The sequence below is a fragment of the Magnolia sinica genome, chromosome 3 (assembly GCF_029962835.1).
Source record: "Magnolia sinica isolate HGM2019 chromosome 3, MsV1, whole genome shotgun sequence".
Lineage (NCBI taxonomy): Eukaryota > Viridiplantae > Streptophyta > Magnoliopsida > Magnoliales > Magnoliaceae > Magnolia > Magnolia sinica.
This window is the reverse complement of record NC_080575.1, coordinates 99,146,135-99,165,581: the sequence shown is the minus strand read 5'-3', so window position 1 is coordinate 99,165,581 and position 19,447 is coordinate 99,146,135. Positions and strand designations below refer to the sequence as shown.

Sequence of the window (19,447 nt, the reverse complement as noted above, 5' to 3'; positions counted from 1 at the left end):
TGAATGATTTTTGACCTCCCTCTTTATTAGATTTGGGTGTTGGACAATGTTTCATTGGGTGCAATGTAGGGGTGCACATGGTTCGGTTCGCTCCGATTCTGGGGTGAAACCGGAACCGAACCGTTCCTTACGGTTCTAGGATTTTCGGAACCGAACCGGACCGTTAGCACCCTAGAACCGAACTGGAACCAGACCGTGAAACCCGGTTCGGTTCCGGATCGGTTCCACGGTTCTGGGCTTTTTATAAACTAGCCCAGTTGCATGTTCTATTTTATAATTTAGCCAATGTCCATTCATGTTGTGATCCATTTGATGAATGGTTTAGATATTGTATATGGCGTGAAAAAATACATTTATGAAAACAATCAAAGGGTGCATTGTAAACCATAAATCATGAGTCAAATATACAACTAAAATATATTGTAAACTCATGGTTCCAAGTTTGGTTGCACGGTTCGGTTCCAAGTTCGGTTCCATAGTTCGGTTCCAAGTTCGGTTCCATAGTTCGGATTCATGGTTCGGATCCACGGTTCGGTTTGGTTCTACATACCCCCGAACCGGAACCGAACCGAACTAAACGGTTCTTTAATTTTTGGAATCGGAACCAGAACCGGAACTGGAACTGGTGCACTTTAGAACTGGACCAAACCGGACCGTTTGGTCGGTTCTGGTCCGGTTCCACGGTTCTACCGGTTCGATGTGCACCCCTAGTGCAATGTGATATTAACACTATTCTTGACAAAAGAATAGGTGTTGGCCTGACTTAAATGCACCATATCTCGGTTCCACAACCATGGTCTCCCTAACAAAATGTGGCATGCATCCATGGGGACCATATCACACCGCACCTCATCATTGTTCTTAGATACAATATATAAGGAAACCAGTGTTTTAAATAGTGCATAGCGTAGCGTTCATCCCTCTGAAGCGTGAGGCGTAAGCTAATATTGATAGATTTTTAATTAAGGTTGCGCTTGGTTGCATCAATTTCATGATATTTTGCACCAAATTATACTGATTAATAATGAAATTTAACAAAATTTCATGATACTTGGTGCAACCAAACGCAACCTAAAGTAATAGAAAAGGCAATGATTTAGTATAAGGTTAAAAAAGAGCAACAAAACTGATTTAATATTGTTACTTATATCATTTTGCTAAATGCATTGAAAAGTTCAATTAATTTTTATTAAAAATGGGAAAATGTAATACCTCTACGTAGCGCGTAGCAGTCTATGGAGCATGTAGCGTATGGAAGTTAATCATGTAGCATAGGCTACACGAGATTTAAGCATTTTCATGAGTTATGTAGCGTTAAGGCTAAGCTATGCTACATAACGTAGCTATTTAAAACATTGAAGGAAACTAAGCACATGGAGTTAACAAAGACTTCTCTCCATTTCTTGAACTGACGAATTTGATATGGCAACGCGTATGCTCGTTGAATTTTAATTTATCCACCATTTCTTGTGAGACAATGTTTTTATTGCTCCCCCCATTTGCCAAAATTGTATATATTTTTTCACCAAAAGTAAACGAAGTGCAAAAAATAGTGTCGCAACCATCGCCTCCCATTAACCACCTAAGGTGATAATAGCATAGTCCGTTGGATAATCGATGATTCTCTCCTATCACCAGACGCATTTTCTATATCTCTCCCTACATGTACCTTATCCTCGTATGTATGTTCTTCATATTCCGTGACCACATCAACTTTCGTTTGCGTGCCGTCGGGAGTGTGTGCAACATATTCTCCTTCCTAAGTTAAAATTGCTTTAATTATGGATTGATGTTCATGACATTGAAAAGAACAATGTTTCAGTTGCCCACACTAAAAGCATACGAAAGGAGCGTTGTTTTGTCCCATTTTAGGTTGCACTAGCCCCTCGTCCGTAACCACCTCCCCTTGGGTTGGGGCTTGGCTTCATTGTTAGACGTTGGCCTGTTATCCCTCAGTCTATGAGAGGCTATGTGGTTGCCTTACATGGGAAGTTAGCATGCTACCCCATGGTCAATGACGACTCTCGTGGGGCGCCAAATTGTCTCCCAATTCCTCAATTAATTCTCCTTGGCTTTTAATGCAAAGTGTATATGCATCGAATATTTTAAATACATCTTTGAAAGCCAATTCATTTATGATATCTTGGTTTAGGCCATTCATTAAGATATCTTGAAATCTTATGGTCTTCATACTTGAGAAACCTTGCCCATGATGCCAAAGCATGAAACTCCTCGGTGTATTCATTAAGATATCTTGAAATCTTTTGGTATTCATACTCACTTAGATTGTGAAATCTTTGATATAGATCATGAGAATAAGTTTCGGGTTGGAACTTCCTTTCTAACATTTTTCATTTTTTCCCACAAATTTATGTTCTCCTTACCTCGACGGATTCGTTTGGCATGGAGATTGTCCCACCATGCTAATGCGTGGACTTCATCGTCACCAACTTCACCTTCTGATTATCTGTGATTTCGTTGTACTCGAACACCGTTTCCACTTATCTTAGCTAATTGATGAAGTCGTCAACATGCGACCGGCCATAGAATTCTAGAATTTCTACCTTAATTTTGAGCTCTTCGTCACGTTCCAAGAATCAAAGGATTCAATCATTGGTTTCTTCACAAACAAGGGTTGCCTGTTGTTGGTTAGAACCTTTGTGGGATCTCTTCTTGTGTATCCACTTGCTCCAACTTTGATATCTAGATTCCCTCCACGCCGGAGCTCTCTCACTTGATTAGTGAGATTGCCTACCGTATGCGTGAGTTGATCTACTCACTCTATGATTGTGCGGATCAATTGGTTTACTTGTACAAACTCCTTTTTATGTCCACCTCCTTCGAAGCCATTAGGAGATGATTTAGAGTTGGTAGTCCCTCAACGACCGCCTGTTCTGATGCCAAAATGGTGCAGGGGAAGGTCAGAATCCGTGTGATGGTTCGAGAGTGGTTATTATTGAATCAATATGATATTGCCACTGAATCGTAAAGAGGTAGACATGAATTAGACTCACAAGAATATTTGAGTAGAGAGGGAGGGATTTTTTTTTTTTTTGAAAGATAATAATTTATTGGGGGTAACAACCAAAAGAAAAAAAAAAAAAAAAGAAAGAACAAAAACATCGGAACGAAGAGGAAAAAACAAACCAAGAATCCAGAACCATACAGGACTGCCCCAACTAAAAAGAAATAGACATCCCAAACATTAGGGAACCCACTTACAAAACCAACTACCCTATCAGCAACTCTTCCTCATGTTTCCTTAGAATTACAAAAGCATCGATTATTTCGCTCTAACCAGATAGCTTAAAATGAAGCTAGAAGCACAACTTTCCACTTCTTTTTGCTCAAGCAACCTCCATCTTTTGAGTGCCACGAAAGAAACAAATTAGGAACCACAATAGGCATCACCCAACTAACTGAGGCTACTCTCAACATGCTGGACCAAACTATGAGGGAGAAATAACTTAATTGATATCCAACTTCTTCTTACAATGGTTGAGAAAAACTCACACCTAGATTTTTTTTTGGAATTACCAACTCTTACCTCACCTCCCCTTTTATGGATGAATCTTTAATGAATGCCAACTAAGAGATTGATTTCAAATCAATCATAATTTATTTCAAACCAATCTAATCTACCTAATATGGTAAAAGCCTAATAATAGTAAAAACAAACATGAAAAATTAATCCTAATTACATTTCTAAATCAACCGCATATCTTCAATCACATCAATCATACCCCCCTTATCTTCAATCATATCCCCCTTATCTTCAATCACATCAATCATATACCCCTTATCTTCAATCACATTAATCACATAAAAAATAGTTAGTTACACAATCCTTGATTTAGGCCCCAAATTTGTAAATAAACACTCCAAAAATTAGCACATGTTGGGGCCCACGGTGGCCTATGGGCCTACGTCTTGTTGGGCCCTACAGTGGATCTAGATGGCCTAAGTGGGCCATGGGCCTGCATCAATACACGTACACATAATATTATTGATATATACATATGCGTTGATATATACAAATGTGTGCATGTGTGTATGAATGCACAATATACGTACTTTCACGTACAGCCCTGTCTTTCCTGACAGGTCATGCGTGTAGGACATTCGCATTGTGCAAAAGATGGACCACACTAGAAGATGACCCATTGGGAGAATCAGGTTGGTCCATTCATTAGGTGGGACAAACCTGTACATATAGCTAGACCATCTTCTGTACATTGATTTCAACAGTTTGTTCCACCTGATGAGGGGACCATCTGGTTTTTACCCCCATCCTCAGGTGAATGAATATAGTAACCTATAATTACATGACAAGAAACCACTCTTTTGACAGGCTGGAATACGAGCAAAAGCGGGACAGGAACTTACCGATCACAAAGCTGGTTTCATCTCTCAGTTCTCTAGATGAAGAGTTAAAGCAAGTGCAGAAGAAGGATGCTGAAGCCAAAGAAGCAACAGAAAAAGCTGCAAATCAGATGGATGAATTGAAGGCAGAAGTTGATGGTAACATTCCTAACCTCCGTGTTTTCTATTGCATTGCAAATTATTGATGTTGAATATGAACAACAATCAGTGTGCATATTAGGCTTTGGTAAGTAATCTTCGTGGATTTTTTTCTCCACTGTTTGTTTTAGGTACAACCATACAGGTGTCGAATTGGTGGTCTTCAACATCTTTATGTTTTATTTGGTTTTCTTTTCTAATAAAATATCAATTTATATTAATAAAATATTGAAATAATATATTAATGAAGACAAATGCTCCAATGCTCCCAGAGCATTATAATTTAATAGTGCTCCTAGCTGTCTCAGGTAAGTTGGACAGTCCAATAGATCGATCTGTACTAGTGGTTAAGTCTAGAACACATTTCAAGGGCTACCATGAAAAAAATAAGACTGATGGGATGATCAAATCCATCATTGATTTGGTCTTGTATTTTGTAGCTAGTGTTTGCAGTTTGGCACTATCGGCCGATATGTTGGATGGTGGTATTGGTATCATGTGGACCTGATATGACATAGCTCGAAAGTTATTGGACTATTGTATGAGATATTGTGAAATATCGCATTGCATCAGACAGATATCGATACAATGTGATATTTTGATGATATTGCAGTTAAAAGCATCTCAGTATCGACCATGCATGCGATGATATCATACCATTCCAGCCACGAGACTTCCCCTGTTTTTTTGGAAAAAATCTCAAAAAACCCCAGAAAATCATTTTTTTTCCCAAATCTGTTGCTTGCAATCTATTCCTGACCTGATTTTGATCAACCCTCTTCCATTTTTTTGGAGAAACAAAGTGATGTTCATGTGGAAATCAAAATCAGACAGTGAGTGGGCCTGATTTTCAATTGGTGAGATTTTATTTATTTATTTATTTTTTTTCTGTAAATCACTATAACTAGGATGGGAATCCATGATTTTGCATGTTTTGCATGCTCAATCACAGATTTCAACATTCAATTTGCGAATTTGGGGAAAATCTGAAAGTTTCCTCATTTCACCCATTATAATTGCAATTAAAGTATGGAAAAATCACATTCGATATGTTGGACACTGATCTATAGATTGAAGGTGGTTTTTGGATTTTTAATTTTTTTAATTAACTTGTTCGTTTTGCATCTCCCTTGAGAGAGTCTTCAGTTTTTGCTTGTGGATCCCAGATCTTATCTGATTCACCCATTTCTTGTTCTCTCTGTATTTCCCTTGTGAGAGAGTCTTCAGTTCTCGCTTGGGTGGATGAATCCTCTCTTCCTATCTTGGTTTGCGTTCATTGTTGAAAAGCAGATCCTCGATAGTGCATTAATCGCAATGAGTGTATTGATGCGTGTTATTGGGCTGGAAGTAAAGGGTTGATCTCTAAGCTGGATTTAGAAAAGGCATATGACAAAGTTGATTGGAATTTCCTGGACTACATGCCGAGTAGGATACGTTGTTAGGTGAAATGGAGGTTGTGGATGTAGTAGTGGGTCTATTAAGTTTTCTGTTCTCGTAAATGGGTCTCTCTTAGGGTTCTTTAAAGTTTTCAGGGGCCTCCAATAAGGAGATCCTTTACCCCCCTTCTTGTTTGTGGTAGTTTCGGAAGCCCTTGGCAGAATGCTTGGTAGGGAGTAGTCGATGGGCCTGTTTGGGGCTTTCAAGATCAATAATGCTGTCCATCCTCTCTCATCTCCAATTTGCAGATGACGCTTATTTCCTGCGAAGCGAATGATTTGATGGTGGACAATTTGGGGAAGATCATTAGATGTTTTGAGGTTGTCTCGGGTTTAAAGGTTAATTTGTTCAAGTGTGAAATTATTAGGATTCATATGGTAGTAGAGGAAGTCACCCTAATGGCTGAGATATTCTGTTGTAGAGTAGGATCCTTTTCTCCTTATCTGAGTCTCCCCATTCACATTGGGAAGCTTGCTAAGCACCTCTATGATGTAGTCTTAGAAAGAATGGATAGGAATAGGAACTTTTTGCTTCAAAAAGGCAGATTCGTCTCGTTGGGTGGCAAGATTATGCTAATCAAGTGAGTTCTCTCGAACCTTCTCCTTTACTTTTATGTCCTTGTTTTGCTTTGTCCTAACTCGGTCATTCTTCAAATCGGTAGGTTGTGTGGGGACTTTCTTTGGTAAGGTGGGGCGTCTAAAGGGAAGTTTCAGCTATTAGATTTGGGGGAGGTCTGCAAGCCAATCGAGGAAGGTGGTCTGGATATTAGGAGGTTGGACTTTAATTCCACTTTGTTGGGGAAGTGGGTGTGGAGGTTTGGTGTGGAAGGGTATTGATGGAGGTTTGTTATAGTTGGGAAGTATGGAGTCTTTAGGATGGGGTGGTGGACTAGGCATTCTTCCCTTTGTAGAGCTTCCTCTTGTTGGAAGTCGATTGAAAGGGGATTGGATTCTCCGCCGGAGATTGGGAAAGAATAAGATTGTAACATCCCGAATTTTCACGGCCAGAGTTTATACTCGAGTCCGAGGAAATCATGAGTTAATAATGTAAGAAGTGGATGTCTCAAGGTCTCGCCTCGAGATTTCTCTTATTTAGGTCGCATCCAGTTACATTCATATGGTAATCATTCACAAGAATAAAATTAACTGCATTGATCATCCCATAATTAAATAAATTGTCAAATGTTCTCTCAATGGGAGCTTATTACAATATCTGAGTTGCGTAGCGAAGTGTAAATAAAATAAATCGTAAACTGCTTTTCTATTCTTATTTAGCAAAATCTTCTATTGGGGATTGATCTTCTGGATCCTTAACTTGTACGTCACTTGCATCATCTATATGGTTGGAGAGGGTCAACCCCCTACTCATAGTGATGGCATCTTTTAAAATTAACAATAATTCAAGAGGTTAATAAAAGTAATGGAAGGGTTCTGATACGTCATGTACTCCACTACTACGAGAAGTATCAGTATGCACAAACAACCTACATGGGATGCATGTCTAGCAAAGTGCGTGCGGCTCATCATACTTAGTGATGATCATAATGTGGAATATAATTCATAGAAAACCCAACTCGACCTGCATCCCATAACTACGGATATTCGCTGGTGTGTCCAACGCTAACGTGGATTTATGCGAACATCTCAAGGCAACACAATAATGCGGTTGGGGGATTTACGTAACACGATGTGTTCATGGAGCGACTATTTGCGACATTCAATCCCGAGAGGCGATGTAACACGCATGGTAATTTACCCACATCAATTGTGCACCACGCCAACCAACCCATAAAATTACCTGCCAACCAAGAGGGCCGCTACCCGTAACGCATTACGTCCACGATATATATTTGAATCACTAGTTGTGATACCTTTAATATATCACTTGCATTGATAGAGAATGTAGACTGAATCATGGGGGTTTTGGAATACCAAGACACATGCCCAAGCCTTAAAGATAGATAGCACAAGGCTAAACAAATAAAGAGAAGAGTGACAATGATCAACTCAACAAAGAGGAGAGTAGCAATGGCCAACTCAATAAAGAGAAGAGTGACAAAGGCCAACTCAATAAAGAGGAGAGTAGCAAGGGCCAACTCAACAAAGTTGGTAAAGGCAAGGGCAAGGCTTGTATCCATCGCCCCACATAAATTAATAAAGATCACTCGTAATTAACATCATATCATAATCTCAAAGGGTAAATAATTGTAGATGATAAATTAAACAATTGCAGAGAGAATCATGAGAACAGGTAAAAGGCAAGATAATTCATATCAACTTAAATCAAAGTAAGCTTAAAGGATAAAACCCTCACCTTAGATGTTTCTTCGAGTGTGAATTGGTGTCGGGGGTATAAGTTTTGACCTACTGTTTTTACAATATGAACGGTTAGATCTTTATATAATCCTCTTTATATGTTTATGACTAGATATTATAATTTTTCTTGGTTTAGGATGTGTCTCACCAGTGTGAGTTTAAGAAGTTTAACCTTACCTTGACTCGACTCGAGTCTACACTCGAATTTTCGGGTTGAGTCGACTCATTTTGACTCGGTTTCGGTTGGTTGAAATCATGCCGTCAGATAGAGAAGAAAGAGGACTTCTAGAAAAGAGCGGGTGATGGCCTACCTTGGCTTGGGCGTGATTCAGGGATTAGGCGAGTGCGGTGCTTGTCTCTGATCGTCTCCTCCCTTGTGTCTGCAGGTAGGAGTCTTCTTTCTTTCTTCTTTCTTCATTCCTTTCTTCCTTTCTTCCTTTTTTTTTTTTTTTTTTTGTTTTTTGTTTTTTTCTTTCTTTCCTTCTTTCTTTCTCTTTTGGCACAGGGGTTGAACGGTGCCTCTCCTCCCACTATACCGGCCTTTTATAAGCCCTTAGCCTGCGGAAAGGAGAGTTTTAATAGAGGGAGTTTTCCTCCTACGCAACCCTGCTTTCGCACAGAGGTCACATTGCCGGTGTGCGCGTGCCTTAGGTTTTGTGATCTGTATTTATCTGGACCGTTGGAAGAGGTCTCCAGATAGAAAGATTGACAGATGGTCGGCCTTGATCTTCCTTTAACCCATTACGGCATGCATCCACGTCCTTCATTCGGTCGGAAAGACAAATTCTACGTGGATGACAGATTCATCTCCCACCGAACCTTTTTCGCACCAATCTTTCCGAACTGCCTGGAGTGGTCGTCCGACGCCCCCTGGGCCCTAAGATCGGTGATCTGATCGTTATGGCTGTGGTACTTGCAAACTTGTTTTCGCTTCATGTGGCTAGCTTGCGTGAGAGATTGGCAGTTGCCGCATTCTCTGTTTTTCTTCCTCTTTTGGACAACTTGAGGGGGATCAGATCTCCATTTAGCGGGGAATGGACGGCTCGGATCCTTCTTGGATCGGAAACCTTGTGGTGTATTCCTTGCGGTTATGAAAGTCCCGGGATTTTCGGCGTTGCTTCACAGCGCAGCGAATCTGATCGCGTGTGGATTCGTAGGATTCCACAAACTTCTGTTCGTCCTTCTTTCTTTTGGACGACGTGGGTTTGATCGGAACTCCCCTCTCCTTGATTCAGATAGCTTAGATTTGAGCCGGAAAACGTTCCTGGTTTTCCTATGCGAGAGGAAAATCTCCGCTCTTTGCGGAAAGAAAGCGAATGGAGCTCGGAAGGGACTTGGTTTGGTTCTTGCTGGAGTCCGTGACACCCACTTGTGGTGGTCTTTTTGATGATCCACACCGTTCATTTATTTGTTGGGGTGGGGACTGTGTCTGATGAGCGGTCCTGGCCGTTTCATTGTCTTGACGGTGGGTCCCAGTTTGGATGGTGGAGGTAGTTTTGTTTGATCCCAAGGCTGGTGGGAAAATTAGAGGGTGGTCGGTTTTCGGTGGCTGACGAGCTTGATGGTTTTGATCCTGAAGACGGACGATCATGGTGGGCCACTGGAGTTGCAATCGAACACTGTCCGTTCAAATTGTTGTTAGCGGGAGAGGAGTTTGAAAGAAGGTCGGCTCAAACCCGCTTGACCGAGTTTCTTGGTTCGGTGCAGCGCGGGTCAACACCTGCTCTGTACTTGCGCTACGCAGGGTGGGGTCTGCTGTGATGATTTTGACGGATCTGCCCCATTCATCAAGTTTCATGGGTCCAATTAGGACATCCGGCCAAAGATGGGGCAGATCCAAAGCTTAGATGGGTCATACTCGAGTGGATATTTATTTTATCTATTGATCTTGCTGATCCAATGGCCGAAATTTGTCATGTATGGTTTATTTTTGATAATTAGGCATGGTATAAGGTTTCTCATCACACGGATCGCGAGAACCTTGCGATCTAGAATTCAAGACCTAGGTGAATGACATTTTCGTAATTATTGCTGATCTAAGAGTTTTGTGAAATCTAATGGTTCTACATGTTTGTATGCACCTTTTTAAACATTTCTTACAAACAAACTTACATCTGAATCATTGTGTAAGGAGTTATTCTCCAATTCATTTAAGGGAAGGTACATATGTCGAATCACTTGATGGTTGGTCTTGTTTTAAATTCAACGGTCAGATGACTTGATCTATGAATGAAGATCATTCATAATGGTTAAATTCGTGTCAGGGAATAGATGTAAGGTTAGGATAGTTAGATTGGTATCGTACACATGTACATATTACATTAAATTTCACGGTAACACTCGAGAACTTTCAATACTTGGGTATTGAAAAGTTCGGGGTGTTACAAAGATTTTGTGATGAGTTTGGATTGGGGAAGTTTCTCTTCGGTCAAAGTTTCCTAGCATTCCAAGGTTGTGTCTAGTTGTGGATATCTCAGTGGCCTGATGCTTTTCAAATGGGATGTGGCTCGCCCCTTGTAGGTGCAATTTGTCAGATGTCAAAGTGGACAAAATGACGTGGCTTCTCTCTTGTCTGGGTGGTTCCAACCCTCCTCGGGGTGAAAGACTCACTGACATGGATAAGAGACCGATTTAGGGGTTTCTTTGTTTGCTTATTTTTTAGGTGCGATGTCTCATTCTAGTTTGGATCATAGTAGATGCCACTTGGGGTACGTTTGGCGTTATGGAGCTCCCCCCAAGGTGGTCGCATTTGTGTGGTTGGTCGGCCACGATAGGGTGTTAACCATCGACAATTTGTGTAAGAGAGCGATGGGGCTACCGAATCTCTATTTCCTTTACAAGAAAGATGCGGAATTGGTGGAGCATTTATTCATTCATTGCCCTTTCCCCTGGGGGGTGTGGGATGGCATCCTTTCTATCTTCAAGATCCTGTGGGACTTATGCCTTAGTTACTGGAGGGTCTTTTCCTTGCGTGGCATGAAGGAGGCCCTCGGTCTAATGGTAGGTCAACGTGGTGGCTCGCTCTGCTTGTGGGTCTCTGGTCTTTCTGGGGAGAGAGGAACAATTATTGCTTTAGAAATTGCAGCTCTTCCTTAGTTGAAATTGTTAGGAAGGTTTTCTCGTTGTTAAGGGAGTGGGAGCCCTGAGCTTTTTGTGTGGTGGTTGGTCTAGTTGATGTTTTCAGTATCGACGATATCAACCAATATATCGCACAATATATCTTGTATCCCACATATGTGATACGAAACGCGCATGTAGTGCCAATATATCTCACCTGTTTGATCCAGTGAGCATTTCAATTTTCGAATCATTTTTTTTTTAAAATATTGTAAATCATGTTAATTCATAGTTAAATGGTTACAAATCCATGATTCTTCATGTTTTGCATGAAAAATCATGGATTTGGAGCTTCACTTTCGAGATTTGGGAGATATGGTTGAGTTGTGGAAAATTGGAAAAAATTGAAATTTTCTAGTTTCTTGCAAATTGGTTGCAATCTTTGTGTCGAAACACTGAATCAAACATGTAACTTGAACTAGTGATTCTTGGTAATTTGGGGATTTTTGTAAAAAATATTATTTTAACTAAAAATTAATTAAAAATGTTAATATTTTCCCCAAAATTCTGCTTTGATCTACAGTCAGTTGTCCCCTATTTTAGAGTATTCAAGAGTATTTGATGAAATCATCATAACATACATGCTAATTTTGGGAAACGGGGGAAAGATAGGCCAATTTGGTGAAAATTGAGGAAAAGTTGAAAATTTTCCAAATTTTCTCAAATCGGAGGGGGTGAGTACTAGCATTATGTTAGAGTATTTTCACTAGTTTCATTCTACTATGACCTGGGCATAGTATTGTTGGTTTGTGGAGCAACAATTTTATGCTCAACCCCATTGATTTGGAGATCATGATTTTAAGCCACCACACAACTCTCTGTGGGCTTGAGCCACAGTTACATTATTCACAGGTATATTTATAGTTTTCCACTTCGTTTTTATGCTTTTGAATGTATTGCTTGTGTTTCCATACATATCTTCTTACATTTATAAATTATATGAATAAACTTTGAATATGCTTGCATCAGTTCAATCAAACAATGCATAGATTAGGACCCCATACAAAGGAAACCTATTATTATGTGCTCTCTCTCTCTGGTGTTTTTTTATTTTTATTTTTATTTATTTTTATTGTGATGTTTTAGTTTCTAACTTTGTAATGATGTCTTTTAACATCCCCCTGAAGTTTCATTGAAAAATGTTTTCAAAAAACAACAGTACATTATGCGATACATCTGATATTTCCCATGTGATACTTGAGTCCGATACATCTGTCAATACTGATACTAAAAACACTGTTTGTAGCCATTCTTTTTTCCAACTAATGGATGAGATCGTAAGGATTGCCTAGCGAAAGTGAATTCTTTAGAATCATATACAATCATGATGGGAACCATCAAATAGATGGATCGAATTGTTGATTAGACTTATTTTTGTTCAAATGATCTCCACCGTCCATATTAGAGGCCATTGATCTCATGGTTAGATTTTCAGATTGGTGCGATATTTGCATGGAAGCCCATGAAATGTATGCTGGATCCAATGGACAGTCTAGGTCAATTGATTGGACTGCTTAAGCGTTCCAAAACATCTAACAGCACTATAACTTCTAGTTCTCTAAGGGAACTAGAGCATCTTTCATGGATAAAATATCAAGTTATGTTATTGAGGGGGCATGGCACGCGCAATGCTTGCGGAGAGAGGAACAAAGAGAGAGATGAGAGCGAAAGTTGGGATCAGGGGGAGAGAAAATTGGCTCACTCTGCTTTAAAAAAAAAAAAGAGAATTGTTAAATTACAAAAAAATGCCCTTTCTTTTGGTAAAAACCCTTGCAATGTTCTGCAGTTCTAACTACTCGGCTACTCACATTTTGCAGGTAAAATATTGAAATGTGAACTATACATCTGAGAGCAGACACATTTACCAGTTCCCTAAATACCCGAACGTCATCTAAAATGTCTTCCATGTGCTTCTAATAGTCAAAGATCTCCGCCCCAGGAAAACTAATTGCAGGGGTATAATTGGCCAAACGCTAATCGCACTATATATCTTATAGATAAACCTTATATCAATAAAATACTGAGTTATGCAACTTTAGGTCTCAGATTTGGGCTTGGATCAGAACTTGATCATTGTGCACCTGACTAAAACAAAACTGATTGGGAGATGGGCCATGTGCGAGGATCAGATTGTGGAAAAAGCATGAACTTGGCATCTTAAAATATAGAAAACGGCCTGTTTTCGTCCCTGCCTAATGCAATTAGCTAAAAGAAACAAGAAACCCTGCTCATCTTGAGCCCTTAATTATAGATAGGGGGCGTGGGAGGTTTGGGATGAAACCAGAGTTGGCTTGCGTATTTGATTGCTTGGCTCGCTCTGTCCCTTATATATATATATATATATATATATATATATATATATATATATATATATATATATATATATATATTATAGATAAACCTTATATCAATAAAATATCGAGTTATGCAACTTTAGGTCTAAGATTTGGGCTTGGATCAGAACTTGATCATTGTGCACCCGACTAAAACGAAACTGATTGGGAGATGGGCCTCATGTGAGGATCAGATTGTGGAAAAAGCATGAACTTGTCATCTTAAAATATAGAAAACAGTCTGTTTTCGTCTCTGCCTTATGCGATTAGCTAATAACCACTAATGATTGATTGCTGATAATATTTTGTATGATTTTAACTACTTAAACATAATCGTAAGATGCATAGATGTGGGCTAAAGTGGAAGTGAAGCATGGGCGTTTAGTTCTTCTTGTTATCTCATTCTCCAATATTTCGTCATTTAACTTGCAAAGCATACGAATATTGGCTGTCTGGTCATCATCCTGGAGAAAGAAGTTGACCAGAGTTATCCAAATAACTGAACATTTCATATATCTTATATTTGGGGATCTATTCACTATATTTGTGCTTGTTTGAGTAGTTTGCCTGCTGAAGTTGGGAAGTTATAGGATGGGATATGGTGTTGGATTTTATACATTGTAGATATCACTCATTAAAAAGAAGCATGTTATGAAAGATAGAAACAGGTTCACGGAACAAGTGGCTTGCAAAAGGGAAGACCATGATTGCACAACCAATGCATTCCCATGCCAAGGGAAGATTAGTCATTTCTTCTTTATTATTCAAATCGTTGTTCGTTACTTAAGAAAAAAGTTGTTTGTTTTTGGATTTACATATGATACGTTCATGGAAGGAATATGGATGATTGATTCTCTTTCCTTCTCCATCTGCTTTCCATTTGTTTTGCATCGAAGGTTAGGTCTGATAAAGCCATAGTTACACCTGACACGTGGTCGTGTTTGTGCTGTTGTACATACACCCAGGTCTAGGGTTGATTAGGTGCCAGTTTGGATGGTCAAATCTTATTTCTGTAATCTCCTTTGTACAATATCTTGTGGTAACATTTTTCCTCTCACCAACTTACTAATTTCTTACTCATTATTTCTGTATAGAGTGGAAGTCGAAGTCAGATGAATGTGAAAAGGAAATTCAGGGAATAAAGAAGAAGGTTACTGGTATTACTGGAAACATTGGGAAACTGAAGCGCCAGATAAATTCGAAGGTCAGATATCAAGAAGCTGATCTTCTTTTACAACAAGAACTCCATGACCTTTGTTCATTATTGTAAAGTTGTTTTGTATATAGTATTGCTGTTAGAGAACTTGGATTTATGTGCAGTGTTTTCAAACTGTTCATCTGCAGTTTGTTGAAATAGTTACAATCTAAGAAACAAGTTGCTGTGATTTTTATTGACCCAATAATTTATTTTGGTGTTACAGGAAACACAGATCGAACAGCTGAAATCACGCAAGCAGGAAATACTAGAGAAGTGTGAGTTAGAGCAGATAAAACTTCCCACTATTTCAGACACAATGGAAACTGGATCATCTGCGCCAACACCAACATTTGACTATGATCAGCTAAGCAGAGCACATTTACAGGACATGAGACCTTCTGACCGGGATAAGCTTGAGGCAGAATTCAAACAGAAGATGGATTCCTTGGTCTCTGAGATTGAAAGGACAGCTCCCAATTTGAAGGCTCTAGACCAATACGAGGCTCTGCAAGAGAAGGAAAGGCAAGTGACTGAAGAATTCGAAGCAGCCAGGAGAGAAGAGAAGGAGATAACTGATAAATTCAACTCGGTCAAGCAAAGGAGGTGATGCTTCTCAGTTCTAACATTATAGCACTTTATTACCAATGTCAAATGAATTCACTGTTATTAGAATCTCTTTAGTGACACTCCATTTCGAAAAAGCTGCGGTACTGTTCTTTCAAAGGGAAACTGTCAATTGTAAGAAAAATCCCTTATGTTGCATGTTGCGCATGCTTGTCGGAGACTCATTGATTTGTCAAAAAACCCTTATCATGACAGATGGGTTTTTATTATTATTAAAGTTTTTGTTTTATGTACCTATTTATATCTCTTTTCTTATATCATTATCATCTTCTAAGCCTTATCCCAACCAATGTTTTCAGTATTGGTATCAATGGATGCATCACACCCTTAGGATTTGGAAACATATTGGGCATCTCATGGGAAATATTGGATGTATCACATAATGTGTCGCTGTTTTTGGGAAACATTGGGAAATTGGTTGAATATTTCAACGGAACTTAAGGGGATGTAAAAAAAAGGCATCATTTCATACTTAGAAATCAAAAGATCATTAAAAACAATTGCACATAATAAGTTTTCCTTTGTATAGGGTCATAAACTATGTACTGTATGACAAAAGTGATGCAACTATATTAAAAATCAGTTCATATCATTTATAAATCTAAGAAGACATGTATGGAAACACAAACAATACATTTAAAATTTTCAAAAACTTTTGTCAATGTGTAGATCAGTCTACAAGCACTCTAATGTGATTTTTCTAGACTTTAATGCAAATTAAATGTGTCAAATGGGATAAATTTTGAATTTCACCCAATTTCCCCAAATTTGAGTGTAATTGATGTTTTGAGCATCCAACACATAAATCCATGAATTTTAAGGCTAAATAACCACTGATCAATCTGGAATTTTTGAAAAAATATTTTAATTAGAATAATTTGTTTTCAAAAATTTCAAAAACTTTTGTCAGCATGTAGATCAGCCTCCAGCCACTTTAATGTGATTTTTCTACACTAATTGCAAGTTAAATAAGTGAAATAATGGAAATTTTGGAATATTCCTCAATTTCTTCCATTTCCCTCAAATTCGCAAATCCGAGGTTGAAATCCATCATTGAGCATGCAAAATCATGAATTTCCTTTGTTATTGTGGTGATTCCAAGTGATTTACACACATGGTAAAAAAAAAGGATTAAAATCGAAAAAATCTCAGCATCTGTAAATCCGGTCCACTCGATTTCTTCACCAAAACCGCCTTTTCCCTTAAAACAATAAAAAAAGGGTTGGTCTATTTCTTGTTAAGAAGGGATTATAAGCAAAAGATTTGAGAGAATGTGGATTTAGAGGGCCGTTTGGGATTTTGTTTTTCGGTTTTTCAATAGGGGGGTGTTGGCTGGAATGTATCGATGGTACATATTGATGGTATTGTTGATACATGAAGAATATAACTGTAATACAAAGAGAATATCACAATGTATTGATATTTCGATGATACATTACGATATTTCACGAGATATCAATCGATACCTGGAAGTTGTAACACTTCTGAACAATTTCTGACCACCATCGATGCCAAAAGTATTGGGTAATATATCGGCTGATACTACCGATGCCATAAACACGATCCCAACGAATTGTGGTCGGCCACATGAGTCTTGTTCTGTGATTTCATTCATGGTGTGCTGTAATGGCCGTTACGTGATGGTAATGGTGCCAACCGTTACACATTACGGGGTCTTGATGGCCATTATGGAAAAAAAATGATCCATATCAGCCCCATCATGGTTGTTACGACCCTTAGAGGGAGGGAGGGAGGACTACTGCAGATGAATGTATCATCTGCAGTAGTCCTGCAGTCTCTGGGAAATGCATACGTTTTTTTCAGACGTACTGTTGTTTCCCTTTCTGCCTCAAATCTGCCTGCCACAATGCCATCTTTTTTAAGCATCTCACAGAGTATTGGTTGCTTTTACTGGGGACTGCAAAATTGGCCAGTCTCGAACATTATTATGTGTTTAGTAACGTACTTCGATTGATGCAGATATCAGCTGTTCACGGAAGCTTTCGACCATATTTCTAATAACATAGACAAAATTTACAAGCAACTTACAAAGAGCAACACACATCCACTCGGTGGAACGGCATACTTGAACCTAGAAAATGAGGATGATCCTTTCTTGCATGGCATTAAATACACGGCCATGCCTCCAACGAAGCGGTTTCGTGACATGGAGCAGTTATCTGGTGGGGAAAAGACGGTTGCTGCACTTGCTTTACTCTTCTCCATCCACAGGTATGCAATTATGAGGAAATACCATGTTCCCCATGTACATGCAGCCTACAACATCATATCTGTTTATATAGTCCCTTGAGTTGCAATTGCAATTTCTACGGTGTGCTTACGTCTGACTGCTGAAACGGACATCGTGCTGCTATTTCAAAGAACTTTTGCCTGTGCATGTCTGATCAGCTGTCCTGAGTCTTTAGTTATCCCTTTTATGGAGTCTATGAAAGAACATATCCGCTTGCTTTGACTTTATCATGAAAAAATCCTGATGCTTTCAGTTAATTTGATGCTTCAATTAGCTATAATTTTAGGGCTGGTTTGGATACACTTCCTCAAAAGGGGTTTCTGTGAAAGGGGTTTTGAAGCCTGCTTCTTTGTTAGACTCGCTGAAAACCGATCGAATGAGCTTTTTAGCACGTATTTTGTAAAGTGGGGGGATCCGATGTGGGTTTGCAAAGTGCATCCAAGTGCACTACGCCAACTGCGGTTTAGCTTGAGACGGTGTTTAGACCCCAAACGCCCCTTCCAAGGGTGTTCAAATGGGCTCTTGGGATGCACTTTCTCAAAAGATTTCTCTGAAAGAGGGAGGTTTCAGGCTTTTTTTTTTTTTTTTTGGTTAACTTGGGTTTTTGCCGAGTTGACAATGTAGCGCCTATTTTATTGAGTGGGAGGGAAACGGGCATTTGCAAAGTGCATCCAAACACGCAAAAACAACCAATGTTTGAATCAAAACTTGGCCCCAAAAATCCCTTTGAAGGGTGCATCCAAACGGGCCCTTAGTTTACCTTTGATGACGTTTCTTAAAAAATGCTGGCTATTCATAAAATAACAGAAAGGACTAAAGGTTCGTCCCATTTCATTCATGAACTGTGGTTCAGTTATCGGCCATCTCCATTCTTTATACTGGACGAAGTCGATGCTGCATTGGATAATTTGAACGTTGCCAAGGTTGCTGGTTTCATTCGGTCGAAATCGTGTGATGGGGCTAGGGCTAATCAAGATTCTGATGGAGGGAATGGTTTTCAGAGCATTGTGATCTCACTCAAGGACAGCTTCTACGACAAAGCTGAGGCATTGGTTGGAGTTTACAGGGACTCTGAAAGAAGGTGAAGTTGATGCCTGGATCTCTCTCTCTCTCTCTCTCTCTCTCTCTCTCTCCTCATATCATCATGTCTTGATACCAAATGTCTGTACTGTTTGCAGCTGCTCAAGAACTCTGACGTTCGATCTAACCAAGTATCGCGAATCATGATGCTTCTAGTGCTCGGTATGATTGTAGGCTGCAACTATATATTATATGAATGGAAGATGCTGGCAGCTTTGTATCTTCAAGTAACTGTTACTGTAACTGTTACTGTAAATGTGATTCTGTGAACGGTATTAGGTTCAAAGTTGTAGACAAATGCAAATTGCAGATTACAAATTTATATCAGTCATTCTCCATGAACTGACAACCTGTTAGTTTGCATGTTGTTTCTTTTGAATTATATTTATATCAGAGCAAAGTAGTGGGTGAGCTGGATTGTACTGATCTGTCTGTGACGCCTGCCACGAGTATGGTTGCAGGGTTGTCTGACCTTTTATTTTTTCCGTCACAAGGGCCAAAGGGGTTTGCTGCTGAGAATGAACATCTTTTAGTTAGCATGTAGATGTATGTCCCATGTATTTGTACACTA

The 19,447-nt window shown here is 39.3% G+C and overlaps 1 protein-coding gene across 1 annotated transcript in view; it reads left to right on the top strand.

The window, feature by feature from the left end:
* The window catches only part of LOC131240383 (structural maintenance of chromosomes protein 1), a 73,480-nt gene extending 54,262 nt beyond the window's left edge, over positions 1-19,218 (top strand). Inside the window, exons 13-18 of the mRNA XM_058238569.1 lie at positions 4,352-4,521; positions 14,818-14,927; positions 15,145-15,524; positions 17,526-17,777; positions 18,650-18,877; positions 18,975-19,218. Coding sequence (XP_058094552.1) covers positions 4,352-4,521; positions 14,818-14,927; positions 15,145-15,524; positions 17,526-17,777; positions 18,650-18,877; positions 18,975-19,023 — 1,189 coding nt within the window. The 3' untranslated portion in view covers positions 19,024-19,218. The remainder of the gene's footprint in view (positions 1-4,351; positions 4,522-14,817; positions 14,928-15,144; positions 15,525-17,525; positions 17,778-18,649; positions 18,878-18,974) is intronic.
* The last annotated feature ends 229 nt before the right edge of the window (positions 19,219-19,447 follow it).